The sequence below is a fragment of the Erinaceus europaeus genome, chromosome 4 (genome assembly GCF_950295315.1).
Source record: "Erinaceus europaeus chromosome 4, mEriEur2.1, whole genome shotgun sequence".
Taxonomy (NCBI): domain Eukaryota; kingdom Metazoa; phylum Chordata; class Mammalia; order Eulipotyphla; family Erinaceidae; genus Erinaceus; species Erinaceus europaeus.
Window position 1 is genome coordinate 29,184,984 of NC_080165.1, and position 25,556 is coordinate 29,210,539.

General features: G+C 40.3%; 1 protein-coding gene across 4 annotated transcripts in view; it reads left to right on the top strand.

The window, feature by feature from the left end:
• SERPINB9 (serpin family B member 9) overlaps positions 1 to 25,556 on the top strand; it is a 40,432-nt gene that overhangs the window by 6,416 nt on the left and 8,460 nt on the right. For 3 of the 4 annotated variants that reach the window (XM_007522187.3, XM_060189153.1, XM_060189155.1), the window contains 3 exons: positions 1,758 to 1,900; positions 4,795 to 4,950; positions 5,567 to 6,658. In XM_007522187.3, coding sequence (XP_007522249.1) covers positions 1,758 to 1,900; positions 4,795 to 4,950; positions 5,567 to 5,971 — 704 coding nt within the window. In that variant the 3' untranslated portion in view covers positions 5,972 to 6,658. Of the gene's footprint in view, positions 1 to 1,757; positions 1,901 to 4,794; positions 4,965 to 5,566; positions 6,659 to 25,556 lie in introns of those variants that run through there. The other variant, XM_060189154.1, reaches the window with a different exon arrangement.

A 25,556-nucleotide genomic window follows, 5' to 3' on the forward strand; every position in this document is an offset into this window, starting at 1 on the left:
TTTTCAAGAATGGAGACTTTATTTTGTCAATTCTACCAGGACTAGGCTCAGAAGGAGTGAATATGCTGAATTTCCAGCTTAATAGCTTACCCTGGAACATGCTTTCACTTGGCCTGTAATATTCCCATCCAGCATCTCTGTAGGAAGTAAACTTATGATGAATCTCCCCCAAGTCACACATTTGCAATACTCTCTCTGAACCCCATGTAGACCTTCACAGTGGACTTTAAACGTTAATCTTACTTATTCTGCTGATTGTTTCATGTCTTTTATTTACACATCCTTAATTAACCCTGGTGAACCTGAATTGAGAGATTAACAGCAAATCTCAAGACTGGTCAGATGCTTGAGCCACTCAGACACCTCTGGTATACTTAGTACCATTGGAATAGTCCTAGTTATTTATTGAGTTGCTAGAAAAGTCATGACACATTTTTGCATATAAAAACATAGAAAATTGGGAGTCGGGCAGTGGCGCAGTGGGTTAAGCGCATGTGGTGCAAAGCGCAGGGACTGGCTTAGGGATCCCGGTTTGAGCCCCTGGCTCCCCACCTGCAGGGGAGTGGCTTCACAGGCGGTGAAGCAGGTCTGCAGGTGTCTATCTTTCTCTCCCCCTCTGTCTTCCCCTCCTCTCTCCATTTCTTTCTGTCCTATCTAACAACGACAACATCAGTGACAACAACAATAGTAGCTGCAACAATAAAACAAGGGCAACAAAAGGAAATAAATAAATATTTAAAAAACATAGAAAATTGCCATGATTTTTCTAACAACCCAATATTATAGTATTGATTAAAATAATGATTAATATTATAACAAACAATAAGACAATAAAGAACAATATTTTTCTTTAATATTTATTTATCTATTTGTTGAGATGACAGAGAGAAATTGAGGAGGGAGAGGGAGATAGGAAGAGAGAAAGAGATACACCTACAGCATTGCCTCACTGCTCATGAAGCACCCCCCTGCATGGGGGGACTGGGGGCTTGAACCCAGTTCCTTGTGCATAGTCACATGTACACTCAACTGGGTACATCATCTCCATCCAAGAACAAGAGATTTTCTTTAAAGATTTTACAGTTATTTCCCTGATTTCTTATTATGATATTCATCACATATACCATCTGGAAACAGTCAATTCGTCGGGGTGCTCTTAATTTGTTAACTGGGTCTAACTTAATATCCAAGGAACATCACTTGCTGACCTCACCTTTCCCAGAATTGTCTGGTGTTTTGTTCAAAGGATTAAATGATAAATGCCTTCTAGAAACTTCTAGATGCCCCTTATTGTTCCATGTTGTCTATGGCCAACTATTTCTACCTTTGAAATATTCATTCTGGCTGCCCCAAACTTGTGCATGTGTGATTGCTCTGTTTGCACTTTATGTCACCTTGGAACAACTCAACCACTCATGATAATCAAAGACCCTCCAGCCCATTTCTCATTTCCCTTTGACTTCTCTAATCTAGTGTAGACTGTTTCCTTGAGTAATTTAGCAATCTTTCATTGTTATTGACTTTGTGAATACTCTCCAAGTGTTAGTGATTGTGATTTTAATGTGTAACAATCCATTCATGACACAGCAAAGTTCAAAAAACGAATGTCTCATTTTTTATTTATAATCTAATTTATATATTTATAATTATATTTATAACATAATTTATAATTTGGATATGCTAGCAAATCTTATCACAATGTCTTCTCTACACTTTTATAAAAATTGACTAAATGCTGTCTCTCTTTTCTTTGGAAGGTAAAATTCAAGAGCTGCTGACCAAAAATTCAATTAATGCCCAGACCAGGCTGGTTCTCATCAATGCTATCTACTTCAAAGGGAAGTGGAATGAACAGTTTGATGAAAGATACACAGAAGAAATGCCTTTTAAAATAAACCAGGTGAGAAAAAAGCTTTCAGAAGTCCTGTTGAGGTTACTCCTTTCCCTCTCCCTCTCCCTCTCCCTCTCCCTCTCCCTCTCCCTCTCCCTCTCCCTCTCCCTCTCCCTCTCCCTCCCTCTCTCTCTCTCTCTCTCTCTCTCTCTATCTCATACACACACACACACACACACACACACACACACACACACACACACACACTTTTAATGTGTTGCAAGCCTCTTGAATATATGTAACACCATCACTGAGCACTTTTCTAGGGTCAACTTGTTCACTCTTTATTTGAGAGGGAGAAAGAAAAGAAACTTTAGAACTATTTCATCATCCATGCAACTCCCCCAGTATCATTATTGATGCTCCCCTGTAGTGCTGGGGTTCAAGCCCACGCATGGTAAAATACATGCTCTATTGAGTGGACTTTCTTCCTGCCCAAGTCTTTGAGCTGAACGGGAAGACTGAACTTTATAAATGTATAAGTGGTTGTTGGTTAAAGATGATTTGAAAGTCGGCACATTTCCAGGTGAAATTTTAACTCGGCAGAAAAAAAAACAGACGGGGAGAGTAATAAATATATTTGCTGTCTATACTTTTTTGGGGGGTTTACTGTTGCTTTTTTTGCCTCTAATAATTTCCTATACATTCATTTCTACCTAGTATTGGAAACATAAGATTTTTTTCCTTTAAGCTTAAATTGCTAAAAGAGAAATTAATAGAAAAGATATTAATGTGGTATAGTAGGTGTGTGTGTGTGTGTGTGTGTGTGTATACCAAGGGATAGAATGTAAAAACATATTTCTTTAATTTTGTGTTTTTATTTATTTATTTTAATATTTATTTTGATGATTGTTTGTAATTTGATAGGACAGAGAGAATTTGAGGGGGAAGGGGATATAGAGAGGGAGAGAGAAAGAGATACCTGCGGACCTTGCTTCAGCACTTGTGAAGTGTTCCCTTCCTCCCTCCACAGGTGGAGAGAGGGGGCTTGAACCCTGGTACTTGTACATGCTAACATGTGTACTCAACCAGGTACATCACCACCCAGTCCTCCCCTTTTTATTCTATATTTGCGTCGTCACGGGAGCTCACTGCTCTGAGTCAACTTTTCTTTTTCACATAGAAAGAGAAACTAGAAACAGAGTGACAGGGAGAGAAGAAAAGAAACCACAGCACTGAGGTTTCCTCTGACATGGTGGCAGCTTTACTAGAACGTGAGTCATGCACATGATAAAACAGGCACACTATCCAAGCGAGACAGCTTGCTGACCCAGAGTCTTTCCTTTCTTTCTTTCTTTCTTTCTTTCTTTCTTTCTTTCTTTCTTTCTTTCTTTCTTTCTTTCTTTTGTTTCTTTCTTTCTTTCTCTCTCTCTCTTTTTTTTTTTTGCCTTCAGGGTTATTGCTGGGGCTCAGTGCTCTAGCAGGCTATCCACTGCTCTAGCAGGCTATTTTTTCTCTTTTGTTGCCCTTGTTGTTGTTATCATTATTGTTGTCATTGCTGTCATTGTTGTTGGACAGGACAGAGAGAAATTGAGAGAGGAGGGGAAGACAGAGGGGAGGAGAGAAAGACACCTTCAGACCTGCTTCATCACTTGTGAAGCAACCCCCCCCCCCACCTCCCTCAGGTGGGGATCTGGAGGCTTGAACTGGGATCCTTATTCCAGTCCTTGTGCTTAACCTGTTGCGCTACCACCTGGTCCCCCAGATTTTGTATTTTAAAAAATGATTTATTTACTTATTTTTATAAGATAGAAATAGACCAGAACATACAATACCTGAGGTACTGTGGATGGAATCTGTGGCATCAGATACCTCAGTCTTGTACTCTAATGCTGAGATATCTCCCTGGTCCATTGGGTTTGCTTGTCTGTTTATGGCACTGTGGCCTTGCACATGTATGATTCACTGTTCTCAGGCCATCTTTAAACAAAAAAAAATTTTAATTATCTTTATTTGTTGGATAGGGACAGTCAGAAATCGAGAGGGGAGAGGGAGACGGAGAGGGGAAGAAGAGAGGAGAGGCACAGAGAGACATTGCAGCACTGCTTCACCACTCACAAAGCTTCCCTCCTACAGGTGGAGACCGAGGTCTTGAATCTGGGTCCCTGCTCATTGTAATGTGAGCTCAACCAGGTTCACCACCACTTGCCCCTCCCCCATGCCATCTTTTATTCCTGTTACTTTAAATAGAGAGGGAAAGAGATAGACAAGGGGAGAGACATCACAGCAATACTGCTCCATTATCTGAAGAACTTTCCCTGGTTCCCTAGTACTCCCATTTTGGTGTTGGAGCTTGAAACGAGCCTTGCATCAGGTAATAGCCACATTACCTGACATCTCAAAGCCCCTCCTCCTTCCCAACCCCTTAGGGAATATTTTAAACAAGTGCAATTTGATTTCCTCCTTTGGCAAGCACCGAGTGCCAAAATTATTTTGCTGAAAAAGAGACATTCTTACTCAGGCTACTGTTGTATTTGCTAACAATGGATGTCTGGTAGTGATGCTGGGAAGAAACTGAAGGACATGAGGTTGGAGCTGTAGCACATCAGGTTAAGTGCACATGGTGTGAAGCTCAAGGACTGGCATTAGGATCCAGGTTCGAGCCCCTGGGTTCCCACCTGCAGAGGGGTTGCTTCACAGGTGATGAAGCAGGTCTGCAGATGCCTTTCTCTCCCCCTCTCTGTCTTCCCCTCCTCTCTCAATTCCTCTCTGCCCTGTCCAACAACAACAGCAGAAATGACAACTAACAACAATAACAAAGCCAATAAAATGGGAGGAAATGGCCTCCAGGAACAGTGGATTTGTGGTGCAAGCACCCAGCCTTACTACAACTCTTGGGAGGTTTTATTGCTTCATTTAACAATCTGCTTTTAATCCTGTCTTCAACTGTATATTTCTATCAGAAGGAGCAAAGACCAGTGCAGATGATGTTTCAGGAGGCGACATTTCAACTGAACTACGTAAAGGAGGTGCATGCCCAGGTCCTGGAGCTGCCCTACGTGGATGGAGAACTGAGCATGATCATCCTGCTTCCTGATGACAATGTGGATCTGAACTCGGTGAGAAGAAGCCAGTGCTCCCGCACCTCCTTCCCTCCTTGGTGGGAGGGCGTGTTCACCTCCTCTGTGTACCTACCTCTTCAGTTGTTGATGCAGAAAACTAGGTGGCAGAACACACAGTATATGGTGGTGTGTGTGCTTTGAACGAATCAACTTGTCATTGAAGCTGTGCTTCTTCCGCTAGTTTCTACATTATCAAAGCACTTCCCTCATCTTAGCCACTGTGCCTTCATATCCAAAGTGGAGTTAGTGACAACATCAGCTTGATAATGTTATTATGAGGATAAAAAGTGGGGAATAACCCAGGTAAAAACCTGTTCATATTGTCTCCTGCGTACAAAGTCCTGTGTAAGGGGAGACGGGTGGTAGCGCAGTGGGTTAAGCGCACATGGCACAAAGCGCAAGGACCAGCGTTAAGGGGGCTATATCTTTGTGTCTCTTAGCTGTTTGAAATATGTTAGGCAAAGAAGCTCTGTGTGTAGTGGGAGAATTAGAAGATCTTACAGATTTCTGACAGCAAGTGTTTCTAGCCCTGTGGAACAGTCGACACTCATTGAAGAGAAGAGAAAGGGAACATATATCCACATTATGTTAAAGCCCAATTTTGGTCTTGCAGGTAGAAAAACATCTCACTTTTGAAAAATTCATAGCCTGGACCAAGCCAAGCTGCATGCGAAATATTGAAATAGAAGTTCTTCTTCCAAGATTTAAACTGGAAGAAGATTACGACATGGAATCCGTGCTCCAACATTTGGGAATAGTTGATGCCTTTCATCAGGACCAGGCTAACTTTTCGGCCATGACATCTGAAAGACAACTGTGTCTGTCCAAGTTTGTGCACAAGAGTTTTGTGGAGGTGAATGAGGAAGGTACAGAGGCTGTGGCTGCTTCAGCTGTGGTGGTTGTAGAATGCAGCTTGAAGATTGGGCCAAGGTTCTGTGCCGACCATCCTTTCCTTTTCTTCATTAGGCACAATAAGGCCAACAGCATTCTGTTCTGTGGTAGGTTTTGCTCTCCATAAAGGGAGGAAGGGTGTGTGAGCATTTCTCTCACCCTGTGACTCCGTGAGGATAGGCTGAGTGCAAAGGCAAAGACAGATGCCTCATCCGTGTGAATAATTGACTAGTGCAATTCCACATTCAGTGCTCCCCCTACTGACTACTCTTCCGTGCTACTTAATTAAGATCCCAGGACCCCCCCCAGGGAAAGTCCCATGGTACCAGAGAAAGCTCCTCTCCTGTGGTATCTCGCCCTCTGTTTGTCTTTCTCTCTTGGTCTGTCTAAGTAAAACACTGTTCCTGAGCAGTGAAGTCACACCTGCAGTAAGGCTAGAATAATACAGTATTGACTTAGGGCTTGATGCCTGTACTGAAGAATTCTTTGTCAGAACCAACAAGATAGTTCACCGAATGATAGTTCACTACTATGTGTATATGATATATTTATGCATATGGAATGACAGGAAAAGACTTGAAAAGTGTACATATCTGTTATATCTGTAAGACAGGCGTGAATATGAGGAAGAAGGAGCAAACATCAACCTTTACACTTTCGGTAGTTTCATAGTATTTATTATATCATTCTTAACTGGGACATCTAACCCTGAAGTCTGTACAAAATATAAAGAAAAAAACATAGTATACAAACATATGTAATACTGTGTGATAAAATATTAAACTTAAAATAAAATATGAAATGAAATTTTTTTCTTTTTTTTAGTGACTTAGTAATGGTTTATAAAATTATAAGATTACAGAAATATAGTTGCACACTGCATGCACCATCAGACTTCTGTGACCATCTCCCATGATAACCACTATAGTTCTCATAGTTTTAGAAATAGTTTTTTTTTTCAAGTTTATGTGTTTTGGTGTCCTGTTTTCCACATATGAGCAAAACCATCCGGTAGTTGTTTTTACTTCCTTATTTGCTTTGCTAAGCATAATCACCTCCAGTCCTATCCATTTTGTTCTAAAAGACATGAGATCACTTTTAAATTGCAGAGTAGTATTGTACTGAATATATGCACCATAACTTCTTTATCTAGTCATCTGTTGGTGGGCATTTAGGTTACTTCCACTCTGGCAATTGTGACTGAAAAAAACTTAACGGGTGTATATGTCCCTTTGAATTAGTGTTTTCTTACCTTTTGGATATACTCCTAGGAGTAGTATTGCAGGTCATAAAGAGAAGAATAAAAATAAATAAAGTCACCTGGAAGTTGTAACAGATGTAGTGTGTATGTATCTTTTTAAAAGGAAATGAAGGTGGAGCCTTAAAAGTGACTAAAAATGGGCATAAGTTTTCATCTGATGGCCAGCCATCTTTGCCCAAATGTCCCATGTGTTTCTCTGGTGCATGCCTTTTCATTTTCCTGACTAAAAGTTTAAATTTTAAGAGAGAAATAAAACCCTATGAGGGATACCTAGAGATAGGAGAGAAAAGGCCTTTAACAATGGAATAAGAATCACGGCTTTGAGTCTTATAAAAACAAGGAAAGAAGGAAGGAAGGGAAAAATCATGGAGTGCTACTCAAAGTTAAAAAAAAAGATTATGCAAATCAAGACAACAATGAGATACCACTTCACTCCTGTGAGAATGTCACACATCAGAAAAGGTAACAGCAGCAAATGCTGGAGAGGGTGTGGGGTCAAAGGAACCCTCCTGCACTGCTGGTGGGAATGTCAATTGGTCCAACCTCTGTGGAGAACAGTCTGGAGAACTCTCAGAAGGCTAGAAATGGACCTACCCTATGACCCTGCAATTCCCCTCCTGGGGATATATCCTAAGGAACCCAACACACCCATCCAAAAAGATCTGTGTACACATATGTTCTTGGCAGCACAATTTGTAATAGCCAAAACCTGGAAGCAACCCAGGTGTCCAACAACAGATGAGTGGCTGAGCAAGTTGTGGTCTATATACACAATGGAATACTACTCAGCTGTAAAAAATGGTGACTTCACCGTTTTCAGCCGATCTTGGATGGACCTTGAAAAAATCATGTTGAGTGAAATAAGTCAGAAACAGAAGGATGAATACGGGATGATCTCACTCTCAGGCCGAAGTTGAAAAACAAGATTAGAAAAGAAAACACAAGTCGAACCTGAAATGGAATTGGAGTATTACACCAAAGTAAAAGACTCTGGGGTGAGTGGGTGGGGAGAATACAGGTCCATGAAAAATGATGAATGAAATAGTGGGGGTTGTATTGTTAAATGTGAATCTGGGGAATGTTATGCATGTAAAAAAAAAAAAAGAAGTAGAAACGCAAAACAGAAATTGACTGAGTTTGGAGTATGGCACCCAAGTAAGAAAGCAGAAGTACACTAGAGTTTGCAGTGAGTACCTCCCTAATACTTCCTCTCCACTTTTCCAAGCTTTGGGTCCATGATTGCTCAACAATTTGTTTGGCTTTGTATGTTAACTCTCTTTTCAGTCACCAGGTCCCAGGTGTCATCAGGATGCCGGCCAGACTTCCCTGGATTGAAGACCCCACCAATATGTCCTGGAGCTCAGCTTCCCCAGAGCCCCACCCTACTAGGGAGAGAGAGAGGCAGACTGGGAGTATGGACCGACCAGTCAATGCCCATGTTCAGCAGGGAAGCAATTACAGAAGCCAGACCTTCTACCTTCTGCAACCCACAAAGACCCTGGGTCCATGCTCCCAGAGGGATAGAGAATGGGAAAGCTATCGGGGGAGGGGGTGGGATATGGAGATTGGGTGGTGGGAATTGTGTGGAGTTGTACCCCTCCTACTCTATGGTTTTGTTAATTAATCCTTTCTTAAATAAAAAAAAAAAGATTAAATGTGTTCTTTGGGACAAAATGGATGTAACTGGCAGTAATGATGCTTACTGAAGTGAGGAAGTGATAGAAAACTACAGGATGATTTCACTCATGTGGCATATAGAGAACTGAAGCACATGAACTTGAAAAAAAGAAAATATATATATATATAATCAATCCCTATCTGTGACCTTGGGAGAACTATGGTAGTTACTCTTAGAGTAGGGTTAGAGCACAGAAATTTGGTGGTGGGAATAGATGTGAAATTATTCCTTTATTATTTTATAATCTTATAAATCACTAATATATACATATATATATATATATATACACACAAATAAAATTAAAATGCTCTGGTATCCTTAGCTTTTATGAGTTAATGAGAATGACAAAAGCCACCTCTCCTTTTCATGAGTAAGGTTTACTTTCATCTCATCTTCAAGTCATTTTTCTTTCTCTTTAAATTGAAGCAACATTGATTGGTAACATTATACAGCTATACAAACAGCTGTTTGTACAACATTATGCTTACTGCCAGAAGTCTAGTTTCTGTCTATCACCAGGCAAAAGACGCCTTTTGCCGTGACTTACTTATTTCTCTTTTCTTTCCGGTAATCACTATTTGTTCTTGTTGACTAAAGACTTGTGTTTGTTTTGTACATTCATTTGTTTTGTTTCTTTATCTTTCATATATGAGAGAAATCATATGGTGTGTGTCTTTCTCTTCTCTTATTTTGTTTGGCATAATACCCTCTGCCCATTCATGCTTTGGAAAATGGCAGTTTTAATCTTTATTTTTTAAATAGCTCAGTAGCAATCCATTGTGGTGTTTATTTCCTTTATCTAATCACCCAGTGATGGAAACTTAGGTTTTGTTTTTTTTTTTCCTGTTTTTTTTATGAGCCATTTTGCTTCCTGTTCTGTGAATTGAGTTAACATAACTTGTCTATCTTTTCCTTCCTCTGCAGCTTGTTTAATTTGGCTCTCTGGCTCTGTCTTCTGTCCAGTTTTTAGTTATTACTGTTCCTGTAAAGCTGGCCCATGCCCTCTTTCAGTCTCTCTATCAAACTGACATGGTCCGTGTTAATGGACCAACTCAGAACTGATGTGTTTGAGATCTAGATATATAACTTGAAGCTTTCCTCTGAGTTCTAGATTCCCATCTCTAGATGCCCATTTTATCTAAGGGCTCATGTTTTTCGACTGGGAGGGGTGGTAGTGGTGGTGGCCACTTAGTACTATAGTATTTCTAAGGAATAATCTCTTGTCAAAACCCTTATGCCTCTATCTCAATATATGCATAACTAAGATCATATTCCTTCTGCCATGTTAGCATGCAAATTTAGATAATATCCTTTTATGTTACTTGTTGTAAATTAACTGAAAGGGGTTTGGGGACTGGGGCTGCTTGCGGCGTGTAGAAGGATCCTCAGCTGGGTCTTGGAACTGGTCTAAACAATACAAGGTTTATTAGGGTGAAACAGGTAAAAGGCAAAATAAGCACTTATCATCAAGGGTTAAGTATATGCTAGGTCTATAAAGTCTGAATATAGTTATCAAAAGTTTAGTCCCATAAGATAAATTTTAAGCTCTGAAAGGTTGCTCACGGCTATAGAGAGGTCTAAAAGTTTACCTGCCAGCAGAGTCACACGTGTTCAGTTCCTAGGAGAAGTAGCCATGACGCACCTCCACCAAGATGCTTCTGACCACAGGAAGAAGCAGCAGCCAAAGAGAGCGAGAGTTCTGGCTGGCTATCCTTTTAAGTCTATTCAGCCTACCTCCAATGCTTTGCACACCAGCACAGTCTGGGTCCACCTACAGTCCACCATGTGCCTGCACAGATCACTGCACACTCTGTCAGCCTTCTGTCGCCAAGGCTAATGTCAACGCTGTGTCGGGGCTTCCGTCCATGGTCACCAGCATATTGCATCACCACAATTCCCCACTTTTAATTATAATCATGGACAAGAAGTACAGTCTGTATGAGCATAGGAGAAATAAGCAAATCTTCAGTGATTCTAGGGTTACCCCTGCAAGCTCTGCCTTTACCCCCCAAGAGTGCGGGCACAATAACTGGGTATCAGATAAGAAGGCCCTGTTAGCCTGAAAACCTGTGCTCTGATATCTGTTTAACCTCAGAGATGGTCCACCACTCAGGGAAGCTCAGAATAGAGACTTAAAGAGGCATCCCCAAGTTCAAGTTCAAGTAGCTCCTGGGTGGCAATTGTGGCATTGGATGGAAGCTGCAATACAGTGCTGACCCCACTGGATGAGTAATTGCGGAAGGCCATAGGTACCCATAAAGGGCTATTTCTCAGATATGAACAGAATACAGGAGCTTTATATATTTTAAACTTTGTACTGCATAATTCTAATTAGATAGCTGCTAAGCATTACTTTTCTCCACAGAGCTATTTCTTCTCCAGCAGATACCTCGTGATTTGTCTAGTCTTTGTGATTGAAATAAAATTACTAACTTAAGGCATAGGGTGTATTTATTCTAGTTTATCATTCACAGGTCCTGCTTGGACCCATGCTGAGCAGTTAGGCCCCTCTCATGTGTGAACTCACAAAAACACAAGCTGAAGCATGGACTGCAGCGGGTTAAGCGCAGGTGGCGCAAAGCACAAGGACCGGCGTAAGGATCCCGGTTCGAACCCTGGCTCCCCACCTGCAGGGGAGTTGCTTCACAGGCGGTGAAGCAGGTCTGCAGGTGTCTGTCTTTCTCTCCTCCTCTCTGTCTTCCCCTCCTCTCTCCATTTCTCTCTGTCCTATCCAACAACGACAACAACAATAATAACTACAACAATAAAACAACAAGGGCAACAAAAGGGAATAAATAAATAAAATACATATTTAAAAATTATCTTTATTTATTTATTGGATAGAGACAGCTAGAAATTGAGAGAAAAGGTGATGAAGAAGGGAGAAAGAGAGACACCTGTAGCACTGCTTCACCACAAGTAAAGCTTTCCCCATGCAGGTGGGGACTGGGGGCTGGAACATGTTCTCCCAACCAGGTGCACCACCACCTGGCTGCTCCTTTGCCATTTTTCTAGGGCAATCATCAACCCCCAGTCTGACTGGAATTTCCTGATTATTTCATACTCTGTCTACACTCTGGAGCATTATACTTCCTACCTAGAAATTTCTTCCTTCTTAACTCCTCCCACTGAGCTCCTCCAGCTACATACCCCACATCCCTGACTAATCTTCACGCATCCTTTCAAGTTAAATATTCTACCTGTGTGTTTAATTCTTTGAAGCAGAAATATCTGGAACACCGGGTTAATATGAACTGTCCATCTGTCTTCACAAAATGGAAAATTCCTGAAGAGGAGGTGTTTTCCCACTCTTCTGTCTCTGGCACCAAACACCAGGCCTTGATGTATCTTTTCTGCGAATGTGTGCTCAGTGAATGTGGTTCCTTGCTGAAATTCCAAGACTGCAATTACAGAACATCAGATTTGCTAGGGTCCTTCTGAATGTGGGATCTCTGACTTGGGAAACTGGTCCTATTTATAAAAAGATAATAATGCAAGCCAAATACCACTGTGGACTTTTACTACCTAGGATACTACCTAGGAAGGAGAAAGAAGTCCAACTTTCTATTTCATGACTGAAAAAGGAAAAGATATGCCACATACTTTTCTGAATAGTGTATCAGGATGTTAGAGTTTCTTTCTGTTTCAATTTTGTCCCTGACACTAATATACAGATGTTGAAAAATAAAACAAAGACAAACAGAGCTAAATGATTATGATAAAGATGAGTCATTTGTCAGCCATGCAAAGGAATGATAAGCAATTCACTCAGTACCTTGCTGAGAGGGAAAAGTCAGGATGTTCTACTGTTTGGACAGGGGAGTTCTTAAAATTCCAAGCTCAGTGGTATTTCTAGTTAGGCCTTCTAAGTGTCCTAGGGTCACTGGCTTCATAAGGCATCATTGACCAGACCACAGTGATGAGCTATGATGAAGAGCAAGAGGAAGTTCTGGAAGATAGGATAATCTCTCCCTCTGTACAGGAGTTATGTTTTAAGTTATGTTTTATAGGAGTTATGTCTAAATCAATGTGTCTCAATTGTTTGGGGAAATGCCTGGGAAGTGATAGGTCCCAATGAAGTTAAGGTATTGAATCCTGCATTCTCCTTCTCCTGAAACTCTCCACACTACCATGCCAGTCAGACATGTGCTAGATGTCCTTATGTCCTCTCAGACCCACTCTGGACTTCTCCATCCCTAGAACAGCAGGATTCTCTTCTTTCTGTCATTTCTTCAATTCTGAAAAATCTTTCTTCATAAAACAGATGCAGCTAGAACTTTAATAAATCCATCTTTTGATATTTTGCAGGCATTTCTCTGATTTTTAATTTTATTACTGTTTATTATTATTATTGTAGTTGTGATAGTCACCAAGGTTATCAGTGGGGCTCAATACCTACATAGCAATTACATCACTCCTGGCAGCCTTTTTAAAAATTTATTTATTGGGGGATTAATACTTTACAGTTGACAATAAAATACAATAGTTTGTAGATACATAACATTTCCACATAACAAGACAACTCCTACTAGGTCCTCCTCTGCCATCCTGTTCCTGGACCTGAACCTTTTATATATGTGAAAGGAAATACAGAGGAGGAGGAAATAGAGAGGGAGAGCATGGAAGATGCAATAAAGATGGAGTGTGTCTTGCTATAAGGTGACCACTACCCTAGCATGAACCTTGTCTATGTATTGGGACACTTGTGATTGTTTGTTGTACTAGAAAGAGTTAAATGGTGCAGTTACACTGGCCTTGGAAGCAGGACTTGTCCTCCCACACTCCATGGCAAACAGATTAATGAGTTCCCTCCCCAGATAGGCTGCTTTGAGTTCATCTGGCCATCTGGCCATGAAGTTGTACACAAACAAAAAAGGGGCTAGAATTAGAGGAGATAAGTTACTCATTACTACTGTGCTGTCAAGCACTTAGTAACCTTGAAATAAACCAAATGTAAAACCAAGCAAAAAAAAAAAAATAGACCCTTCTGGGAAAAAGAACCTTCTGAAAATAACAATCAAAAAAAGATTATTGACATGTGTCTATAAATTGACTCTGTTCAGAATGGTCTGTGAGAAGTTCACCTATGCCCTGGGCTCTTGATCATGACTCCACACAGATGCTTTGAAACTGAGCTCCCCCAGAAAAACTTAACATGATGGTTGTTGTAAGTAACCCGAATTGATTTTTGACTGCTTATAAATTCACTGTTTTGGGGCTTGGGAGGTAGCATAGTGAGTTAAGCGCATGTGGTGCAAAGTGCAAGGACCCACAGAAGGATCCGGGTTCGAGCCCCCCGGCTCCCCATCTGCAGGGGAGTTGCTTCTTAGGCGTTGAAGCAGGTCTGCAGGTGTCTGTTTTTCTATCCCCTCTCTGTCCTATCCAACAACAACTACGTCAATAACAATGATAATAATAACCACAACAATGGTAAAACATTCAGGGTAACAGAAAAAGGAAAAAAATGGCCTCCAGGTACAGTGGATTCATGATGCAGGCACCGAGCCTCTGCAATAACCTTGGAGGCAAATAAATAATACCACTGTTTTGAGGCCAGGTCATGGTGCACTCAGTTGAGCACACACTATGATGTGGAAAAGAGAATGTTAAGGCAAAGAAAGAGTTAACTAAGCAAATTGTAAGGAGAGAAACCCCAGATAACAGAGACCTTGGAAAAGGAACTTACACCCCCAGTGGTGTATCTAATGCTAACCAATGTCCTGAGGTTAAATGTTCCTAGACACAGCTATGCAGAAAAAGATAAAAATATCCACAACACAGGGATCACTTTCCTGCATGGTTCTCTCAATTCATACCAACTGATAGTACATCTGCTGGTCACAACCTGATCAATGCAACCAGTCCCACACCCTTGATACTATAGTCATTTAGTTAAAAAGAAAAGGGGGAATTGTCGTATGCGTTACATTGGTTTGTTCTAGCCCTCCCCAAACCAAGAGAATTGGATCAGTCCAATTAATTTCGCGGGCCTGCTTGGCCCCGCCCCAAGGAACCCTGAGGGAGGGTTCCTGAGTTCATGAGTTGGAGAGTGTCTGAGTTCGAGAGGAAGGGAGAGGGTTCCTGAGTTCGAGAGTGCCAGAGTTAGCCAGAGTTCGAGAGTGACAGAGTTCCTGAGTTCGAGTAAGAGAGAGTTCCACAGTGGAAGAGTTTCAGAGGGTTCCCCAGTATGAGAGTTCCAGAGTTCCAGAGTTGGAGGGTTCCTGAGTTCCAGAGTAAAAGAGAGAGTGCTTGCGCCGCCGCAAAGAGACAGCAGAGTTCTGTTTGGTGATTAGTTTGTCTTAGTTTGTGAATCGTTGTTCCTGAATAAAGAAATACAGCTGCCCTGCCCAGCCGTTGTCTCCGCGTCTCTGTTCACCACCGTGAAGCTAGCCGGCCCGGCAAGAGCTCCCGAAAATTTTAACAACAACCTCGGCATGTTTCACTTCAGGCTGCGTCAAGAAACAGATCGGAAATGTCAACCCTCCAGCTTCATTACTCTGGTGAGACCTTTCCTAGCTCATATGACTCCTTAATTACATTTCTGGTGCTGAACTTCCTAACAAAACCTAGATGTAGACCAGGCCCTAGGAGAGTGTGGCAGAAATGATCCCCAAAGCATAAGACTAGAGCTGGTTCTTGGTGAGAGTGGAGTTTATTACACTGGTGTATAGGAGATTCCAGATCACTCTGGGAAGTTCTCCCTTGGAAGAACACCCACAGTTTTATTGCCCAAAGAGGCAGAGGGAGCAGATTTATTTCACTATTACAAAGTAGGCAGAAACAGACAAAGGTGTCTTTTACGTAATTGCTATATGTGTTTCTCATCTGTGGCCTTGGTATGGGCAGAGAAGGGGAGGCCTAGTGCCTGGTATGTATCAATCCTGAGACGGTTGGATTCCTCCCTAGTCATATTTACCTGTAAGCACCATTGTCTTGGTCCTATTAATTTAGGAATGTGGAGGGGAGGAGGGGTAGCAACTACAGGCACTGTTTCAATTGCCAGGAGAACAAGCACAAAGGAAATGCAGTTTTAGGCTGTATGTCTCCATATCAGAGAGGAAAGGCACTTCTCCACCAGGCACATAGATAAAATATCCACATAGGGGAAATCAGGAAGAGTGCGCACTTTGTGTTCATCTGTTTTCCGTATCAATAGGGCACATGTGCACATGTACCCATAAGCTAGAGGAAAATACACACCTTAAAGCAAAAGTGCACAATAGTTGGCAGTGACCCGATAAGTGCAGCAAGCAATTAGAAAGACCTAAAAATGTTATCATAAAGTAACTAATCAGTTTCTTTTTAAAAAACATTTTAAAACACTTTTTAAAGATTTATTTATTTATTCCCTTTTGTTGTCCTTATTTTATTGCTGTAGTTATTATTGTTGTTATTGATGTCCTCATTGTTGCGTAGGACAGAGAGAAATGGAGAGAGGAGGGGAAGACAGAGAGGGGAAGAGAAAGATAGACACCTGCAGACCTGCTTCACCACCTGTGAAGTGACTCCCCTGCAGGTGAGGAGTGGAGAAACAGTATCCTTGAGAGCTTGTTTGGAGGTTCTAGCAGGGGAGCACAGCTACTCCTATACCCTCTACAGAAGACCGGTCAGTCTCTATTGGGGAAGGCCATCCTCTTTGACTGAACGCGCAGCTTCAGGAGGGACGCACATGGAGTGGTGAGGGAGGAGAGGGACACCAGCTTAGCGGGCCAGATCAGCTGAATCAACCCTGGCGATCAATGGGGTGACAGATGTCGCAACCAGATCGCCCTCACAGGAGAAATGGTATCCTAACTGCAGTTCTTGTGCTTTGCACCATGTGCGCTTAACCCACTGTGCTACCACCCAACTCCCCATCAAATAGTTTCTACTTAGACCTAGGTACCCTCCTCACCTAATACCTATTTCACTTCCCTCAGTCACTCCAAGGCCAAACTTGTCAGACCAAGTAAGGACTACAGAAGTTGGATAAGGGAAAGAGACTGGCATACTTTAATAATGATGACTCTTTGGTCACTATCAGGCCACCCCATCACCCAGGGCCCTAATCAGGGAGTCCTGAGATTTCCACACAGACATTATGGGCCTAGACCTCTAACAGGTCCTTCTCACCACTGTCACTGGTCATCATCATCAGGAAAAACATAATGGACTGCTTTGTAGGCCTCTATAGGACCTTGCCCTCAATGTGGATCAACAGTGGTAGGGAGAGCCTCATTCTCTGAAGGGAGGTTGGACAACACACTTTACCACTCGAGGAAAATGGGTCCTGAAATTAGTGCAGCCTGGAATGTTCCTAGCCTTGACCACAGGATGTGAGCTCAGACGTAGAGGGATGCAGAGGTTACACAGGCTCTTATGCTGAATATGGGCCTCAGATCAAATTGATGGGGTTTACAGTTAACAATATTTATATATTTTCTTCATATTTGGGAGCTACTCTCTGCTCTAATCCAGCTTTCATTTTCTTTCTTTCTTTCTTCCTTTCTTTCTTTCTTTCTTTCTTTTTTTCTTCCTCTCTTCCTTTATTTTCCCTTTTGTTGCCCTTGTTGTTTTTCATTGTTGTTGTAGTTATTATTGTTGTTGTTACTGATGTCATTGTTGTTGGATAGGACAGAGAGAAATTAAGAGAGGAGGGGAAGACAGAGAGGGGAGAGAAAGATAGACACCTGCAGACCTGCTTCACCGCCTGTGAAACAACTCCCCTGCAGGTGGGGAGCCAGGGCTTGAACCGGGAGCCTTACTCCGGTCTTTGTGCTTTGCTCCCGACTCCCCCGATGCACCTTTCTAGTCCTTTTTCCAACTGTAATACCATCTCCCCAGACAATAATTTGGGTCCACCTGCGTGCTAGCTGTCAGACTCAGGCAAAACCTAGTAAAGTCATGAGCCCCTTGGAATATACCTAAAATAGACCTACTAGCTTTTTCCAAAATGGAGATTCTATATCCCATCTGCTCTATTCTTACCGTTAAGTTCCTGATTATTTAACAAATTTCTCTGCTTTATATCTTAATGCTTTTTCAGCCAACAAGTTCCAGATGACACCATGATGCCAGCCTGACTTCCCTGGGCAGATGACCTCACCAATGTGTCCTGGAGCTCCACCTCCCCAGAGCCCTGCCCCATTAGGGAAAGAGAGAGGCATGTTGGGAGTATAGATTGAACTGCCAATGTCCATGTGCAGAGAATCAATTACAGAAGCCAGACCTCCTACCTTCTGCACCCCATAATGATCCTGGGTCTATGCTCCCAGAGGGATAAAGAATAGGAAAGCTTTCAAGGGATGGAATGGGATATGGAGTTCTGGTGGTGGGAATTTTGTGGAATGTACCCCTCTTATCCTATGGCCTTGTCAATATTTCTATTTTATAAAAAAATTAAAAAAGAATAAACAAAGAGATTTGAAACAAACAAAAAAGTAACCACAATGGTAGCTAAGGCAACCAGACCCTGAGCAATGGGTACAAGTCCCCACTGCCTTAACCTAGCAGCTTCTGCTTCTATGATGACTGCTCTCAGTGTCCTGGCTCTGATTTTTAAACCCGCAACAACTACAGAGCTCAAGGATATAGGTCCAGGCCTTTGGTGCCCATCTGCTGGGGGGAAACTTCACAATTAGTGAAGCAGAACCTCAGGTGTCTCTCTTTCCCCCTCTGTCTCACCCTTTCATCTTAGTTTCATTTGGCCTTTATACAATAAATAACTTCAAGGGAGTCGGGCTGTAGCTCAGAGGGTTAAGCTCAGGTGGCGCAAAGCACAAGGACCGGCATAAGGATCCCGGTTCGAACCCCGGCTCCCCACCTGCAGGGGAGTCGCTTTACAGGCGGTGAAGCAGGTCTGCAGGTGTCTATCTTTCTCTCCTCCTCTCTGTCTTCCCCTCCTCTCTCCATTTCTCTCTGTCCTATCCAACAACAATGACATCAACAATAATAACTACAACAATAAAACAACAAGGGCAACAAAAGGGAATAAATAAATAAAATAAATATTTAAAAAGGGCAACAAAAGGGAATAAATATTTTTTAAAAATTAAAAAAAAACTTTAAATTAATAAATAAAAATAAATTTGCTTTTTTATTATTCTCAATAGGATCTCACCCAGCAGAGAAAAACAGTGGATGTTGCAAATACCACGATTTGATATTTGACTTGTTATACTATCCCTGTAATATATATTTCAGTACTTGTTATGTTGCTATATATGTATTCAGAATCTAAACAAGAGACACCTGCAGCACTGCTGCACTACTTGCAAAGCTTCACCCCTGCAGGTGGAGATCGGAAGCTTGAACTCAGATCTTTGTGCACTCTACCAGGTGTGCCTCAGAGCTCTGCCCCATTAGGGAAAGAGAGAGACAGGTTGGGAGTAAAGATTAAATTGCCAATGCTCATATTCAGCGAAGAAGCAATTATAGAAGCCAGACCTTCTACCTTCTGCACCCCAAGCATTCTTCTATTTTATGAGCTATTTGATGCTGTTCTGTTCGTGTCTAATGTGTTATTAAAATTATAATTTGCTTTCTTTCTGAGACAGCAACTAATTCATACTGTCTGAATTCCACATTGTGAAGAATAGTTTCAAATATCCTGTCAAGACAAAAGAATTTCTGTTAAATAGCAATAGCAAATTATATTAATTTGACTTGACATGATAGATACAACAGTTTGAAAAGCTGGTCCTTGGTTCATAACATATTCTTTAGGTATTTTATGACACTGTGTACCCAACCATTTCCTAGACTAACTTTTTTATAAGACAAAATTAAAGTCATATAAAGTGGCAGCTGATTAATTTCTTGATAAGACTGGTCCTCATCAAAGCTATATACTTCAAAAAAAGGGAAGTTTATGAGACTTCAAGAATTTTGATGAGAAAACACACAAAAGCTCTGTCTGTGCAGAAACTTGCTTGAGTCATTGGGATAGAGTGGGTTAAATTGTGTCCCTTCAAATTTGTATGTTGAAAATCTAACCACTCATCAATTAATTCAGAATGTGATAGTCTTTGGAAACAGTTTTCCAGATGCAATTATAATAAAATGAGTCCATGTGGGTGGGCTTTAGTTCAAGTATAAGAAAAGAAATTTGGACACACAGATGCAAAGACCATGTGAAGAAAGGGAGATAGGGAGGTGGCTTAACAGTAGAGTGTGTACTTTGCAGGCAGTAGGTCCTGGCTTCAATCCCTTGTACTACATTGTTAGTGAGTAAGCATTACAGGCTCTATTTGTTCTTCACACATATGTATGTTTGTAATATTCTCCTATCCCCTCATGTGGGAGTCTGTCACATACCAAAAGATATCCAGTAACCATACAGAAACCTGTCCTTTTCCCTGTCTCCTACTATGAGGAAAAACAAACAGAAACAAACAAACACAGAACAAAAGTAGGAGAATGTCATTCCTGGAGTTTCTTTTTTTCTTTCTTTTTTTAATATTTATTTTATTTATTTATTCCCTTTTGTTGCCCTTGTTGTTTTATTGTTGTTATTGATGTTGTCGTTGTTGGATAAGAGAGCAAAATGGAGTGAGGGGGGAAGGCAGAGAGGGAAAGAGAAAGATAGACACCTGCAGACCTGCTTTACCGCTTGTGAAGGGAATCCCCTGCAGGTGGATTTAACACTTAACAATCAACAAAAGATTAGTAAGAGTCCCAAAATGTGGAAGCTCAACAGTACACTACTTAACAACTACTGGGTCAAAGAGGAAATAAAGGAAGAAATCAAAATGTATCCAGAGTTCAATGAAAATGACACAAGCTATCAAAATATTTGGGACACAGCTAAGGCAGTAATGAATGGGAAGTTCATAGCCATACAAGCACATATTAGAAAACAAGAAAAAGCACAAATAAGCAACCTGATTGCACACTTTAAAGACATAGAAGAAGAACAAAGGAACCCTAAATCAACCAGAAGGACAGAAATCACTAAAGTTAGGGCAGAAATCAATAACATTGAAAATAAGAAAACCATACAAAAGATCAATGAAAGTAAATGTTGGTTCTTTGAAAGAGTGAACAAAATCGACAAACCTTTAGCCAGACTCACAAAACAAAAAAGAGAGAAGACACAAATAAATCAGATCATAAATGATAGAGGAGATATCACGACACCACAGAAATTTAACATATCATGTGACTCTTCTATGAACAACCATATACCACCAAGCTAGAGAACCTGGAAGAAATGGACAATTTCCTAGATACCTATGAACTTCCAAAATAAAAGAGGAGCTGGATAATATGAACAGGCCCATCACAGTCAATGAAATTGAAACAGTAATCAAAAACCTTCCAAAAATAACAGTCCTGCACCAGATGGTTTTACAAATGAATTCTACAAAATCTCCAAGGAAGAGTTAATACCTCTACTTTTAAAAGCCTACCATAAGATTGAAGACACTGGAATACTCCCTTCCACCTTCTATGAAGCCATCATCACTCTGATACCAAAAGCAGACAGGGACACAACCAAAAAAGAAAACTACAGACTAATATCTCTGATGAACATAGATGCTAAAATACTGAACAAAATTCTAGCCAACTGGATACAGCATTATATTCAAAAGATTGTTCATGACCAAGTGGGGTTTATCCCAGGGATGCAAGGTTGGTTTAATATACGTAAATCAATCAACGTGATCCACCACATCAATAAAAGCAAAACCAAAAACCACATGGTCAAATCAATAGAGCAGAGAAAACCTTTGACATAATCCCACATCCCTTTATTATCAAAACACTACAAAAAATGGGAATAGATGGAAAATTCCTGAAGATAGTGGAGTCTATATATAGCAAACTTATAGCCAACATCATACTCAATGGTGAAAAACTGGAATCATTTCCACTCAGATCAGGTACTAGACAGGACTGCCCACGATCACCATTACTATTCAACATAGTGTTGGAAGTTCTTGCCATAGCAATCAGGCAGGAACAAGGAATTAAAGGGATACAGATTGGAAGAGAAGAAGTCAAACTCTCCCTATTTGCAGATAACATGATAGTATACATGGAAAAACCTAAGGAATCCAGCAAGAAGCTTTTGGAAATCATCAGGCAATACAGTAAAGTGTCAGGCTACAAAATAAACATTCAAAAGTCAGTGGCATTCTTCTATGCAAACACTAAGTTAGAAGAAGTTAAAATCCAGAAATCAATTCCTTTTACTATAGCAACAAAAACAACAAAATACCTAGGAGTAAACCTAATAAAGGAAGTGAAAGACTTGTATAATGAAAATTATGAGCCATTACTCAAGGAAATTGAAAAAGACACAAAGATGTGGAAAGATATTCCATGTTCGTGGATTGGAAGAATTAACATCATCAAAATGAATATACTACCCAGAGCCATATACAAATTTAATGCTATCCGCATCAAGATTCCCACCACATTTTTTAGGAGAATAGAACATATGCTACAAACATTTATCTGGAACCAGAAAAGACATAGAATTGCCAAAACAATCTTGAGAAAAAAGAACAGAACCGGAGGCATCACACTCCCAGATCTCAGATTGTATTATAGGGCTACTGTCATCAAAACTGCTTGGTACTGGAACATGAGTAGACACACTGACCAGTGGAATAGAATTGAGAGCCCAGAAGTAAGCCCCCACACCTATGGACATCTAATCTTTGTCAAAGGTGCCCAGACTCTTAAATGGGGAAAGCAGAGTCTCTTCAACAAATGGTGTTGGATTAAATTGGTTGAAACATGCAGGAGAATGAAACTGAATCACTATATTTCACCAACCACTAAAGTAAATTCCAGTGGATCAAGGACTTGGATGTTAGACCAGAAACTATCAGATACTTAGAGGAAAATATTGGCAGAACTCTTTTCCACATAAATTTTAAAGACATCTTCAATGAAAGGAATCTAATTACAAAGAAGATTAAGGCAAGTACAAACTTATGGGACCACATCAAATTAAAAGGTTTCTGCACAGCAAAAGAAACCACTACCCAAACCAAGAGATCCCTCACAGTATGTGAGAAGATCTTTACATGTCATACATCAGACAAGAGGCTAATAACCAAAATATATAAAGAGCTTGCCAAACTCAACAACAAGACAACAAATAGCCCCATACAAAAATGGGGAGAGGACATGGACAGAATATTCACCAGAAGAGATCCAAAAGGCAAATAAATAAATAAATAAATAAATAAAAACCCAGACAAACAAACAAAAAACACACACACGAAAAAATGCTCCAAGTCTTTGATTGTCAGAGAAATGCAAATAAAGACAAATAAAGACAACAATGAGATACCACTTCACTCCTGTGAGAATGTCATACATCAGAAAAGGTAACAGCAGCAAATGCTGGAGAGGTTGTAGGGTCAAAGGAACCCTCCTGCACTGCTGGTGCGAATGTAAATTGGTCCAACCTGTGTGGAGAGCAGTCTGGAGAACTTAGAAATGGACCTACCCTATGACCCTGCAATTCCCCTGCTGGGGATATATTGTAAGGAACCCAACACACCCATCCAAAAAGATTTGTGTATACCTATGGTCATAGCAGAACAATTTGTAATAGCCAAAACCTGGAAGCAACTCAGGTGTCCAACAACAGATGAGTGGCTGAGCAAATTGTGCTATATATACACAATGGAATACTACTCAACTATTAAAAATGTTCACCGTTTTCAGCTGATCTTTGATTGACCTTGAAAAATTCATGTTAAATGAAATAAGTCAGAAACAGAGGGATGAATATGGGATGATTTCACTCTCAGGCAGAAATTGAAAAACAAGATCAGAAGAGAAAACACAAGTAGAACCTGAACTGGAATTGGCGTATTGCACCAAAATAAAAGACTCTGGGTGGGTTGGGCGGGGGAGAACACAGGTCCAAGAAGGATGACAGAGGACTTAGTGGGGGTTGCATTGTTATGTGGAAAACTGGGAAATGTTATGCATGTACAAATTATTGTATTTACTGTCAAATGTAAAACATTAATTCCCCAATAAAGATATTTAAAAAAAACATGAAAAAATGCTCCAAGTGTTTGATTGTCAGATAAATGCAAATAAAGACAACAATGATATACCACTTCACTCCTGTGAGAATGCCATACATCAGGAAAGGTAGCAGCAACAAATGCTGTAGAGGTTGTGGGGTCAAATGAACTCTCCTGCACTGCTGGTGGGAATGTAAATTGGTCCAACCCCTGTGGGGAGCAGTCTGGAGAACTCTCAGAAGGATAGAAATGGACCTACTCTATGATCCTGCAATGCCTCTCCTGGGGATATATCCTAAGGAACCCAATACACCCATCCAAAATGTTTTGTGTATACCTATGGTCTTAGCACAATTTGTAATAGCCAAAACCTGGAAGCAACTCAGGTGTTCAACAACAGATGAGTGGCTGAGCAAGTTGTGGTATATATACACAATGGAATACTACTCAGCTATTAAAAACGGTGACTTCACTGTTTTCAGACCATATTGGATGGATCTTGAAGAAATCATGTTAAGTGAAATAAGTCAGAAACAGAAGGATGAATATGGGATGATCCTGCTCTTGGGCAGAAGTTGAAAAATAAGATCAGAAGAGAAAACTCAAGTAGAGCCTGAACTGGAGTTTTCGTATTGCACCAAAGTAAAAGACTCTGAGGTGGGTTGGGGGGAGAGTACAGGTGCAAAAAAGATGACAGTGGGGGTTGTGTTGTTATGGGGAAAACTGAGAAATGTTATGCATGTACAAACTATTGTACATGCATAACATTTCAAATATGAAACATTAATTATGTTATATAATTAATTATATATTATAACATGTTGAATATGAAACATTAATCCCCCAATAAAGAAATTAAAAAAAAAGAAAACATTACTATCTTGTTAAAACTCCAGAGGAATCTATAGAGGAAAATCCCTCCTTGAACAACTATGTGAATTGAATAATGTCACAAGATACATCATCATGCCAAAAAAAAAAAATCAACCAAATTTTCAGACAGTAACACAAACATATGTAAATGAAAAATATAATACTATTTACAGTTACACCAAAAATGAAGTATTTAGACATAAATGTAATAAAAATGTTAAAAAATTTACAGGATATATATGTTGAAAATTGAAAAATACCTATGAAAGCAATCAAGGAATATATAAAGAAATTGAGACTCATACCTTGCTTATAAATTAGAAGATTTGACAAGGTAAGGTTTCAACTTCTTTGAGTTATCTATAGATTCTTATTCAAATTTCCACATTTTTTATAGACATGGTTAAATTTATTTTTAAAGCTTGTATAGAAAAGTAAAGGGCATACAATAATTAGAATAAGTCTGAATGAGAAAAATATTGCTATAGGACTTCACATGCAGGATTCATACCACTTCAGCCTTAATTTTTTTTTATCCTTTCTAATTTTATTTGCTAGGATGGAGAAATTGAATATTATTTGTTGTATCCAAGCCAGTATTAGGTTTATAGAGCCTGGCCTTGAGTCAGAGAGAAATTAAACCTAGATATTTAGTATAGTCTAACTTAATTGAAGTTTTTTTTTTTTCATAAAGAGGAAACACTGAGAAAACCATAGGATAAGAGGGTACAACTCCAAACAATTCCCACCATCAGAACTCCGAAAGTAGAAATGGACCTACCCTATGACACTGCAATTCCTCTCCTGGGGATATATCCTAATGAACCAAACATAACCATCCAAAAAGGTTTATGTATACCTATGGTCTTAGCAGCACAACTTGTAATAGCCAAAACCTGGAAGCAACCCAGGTGTCCAACAA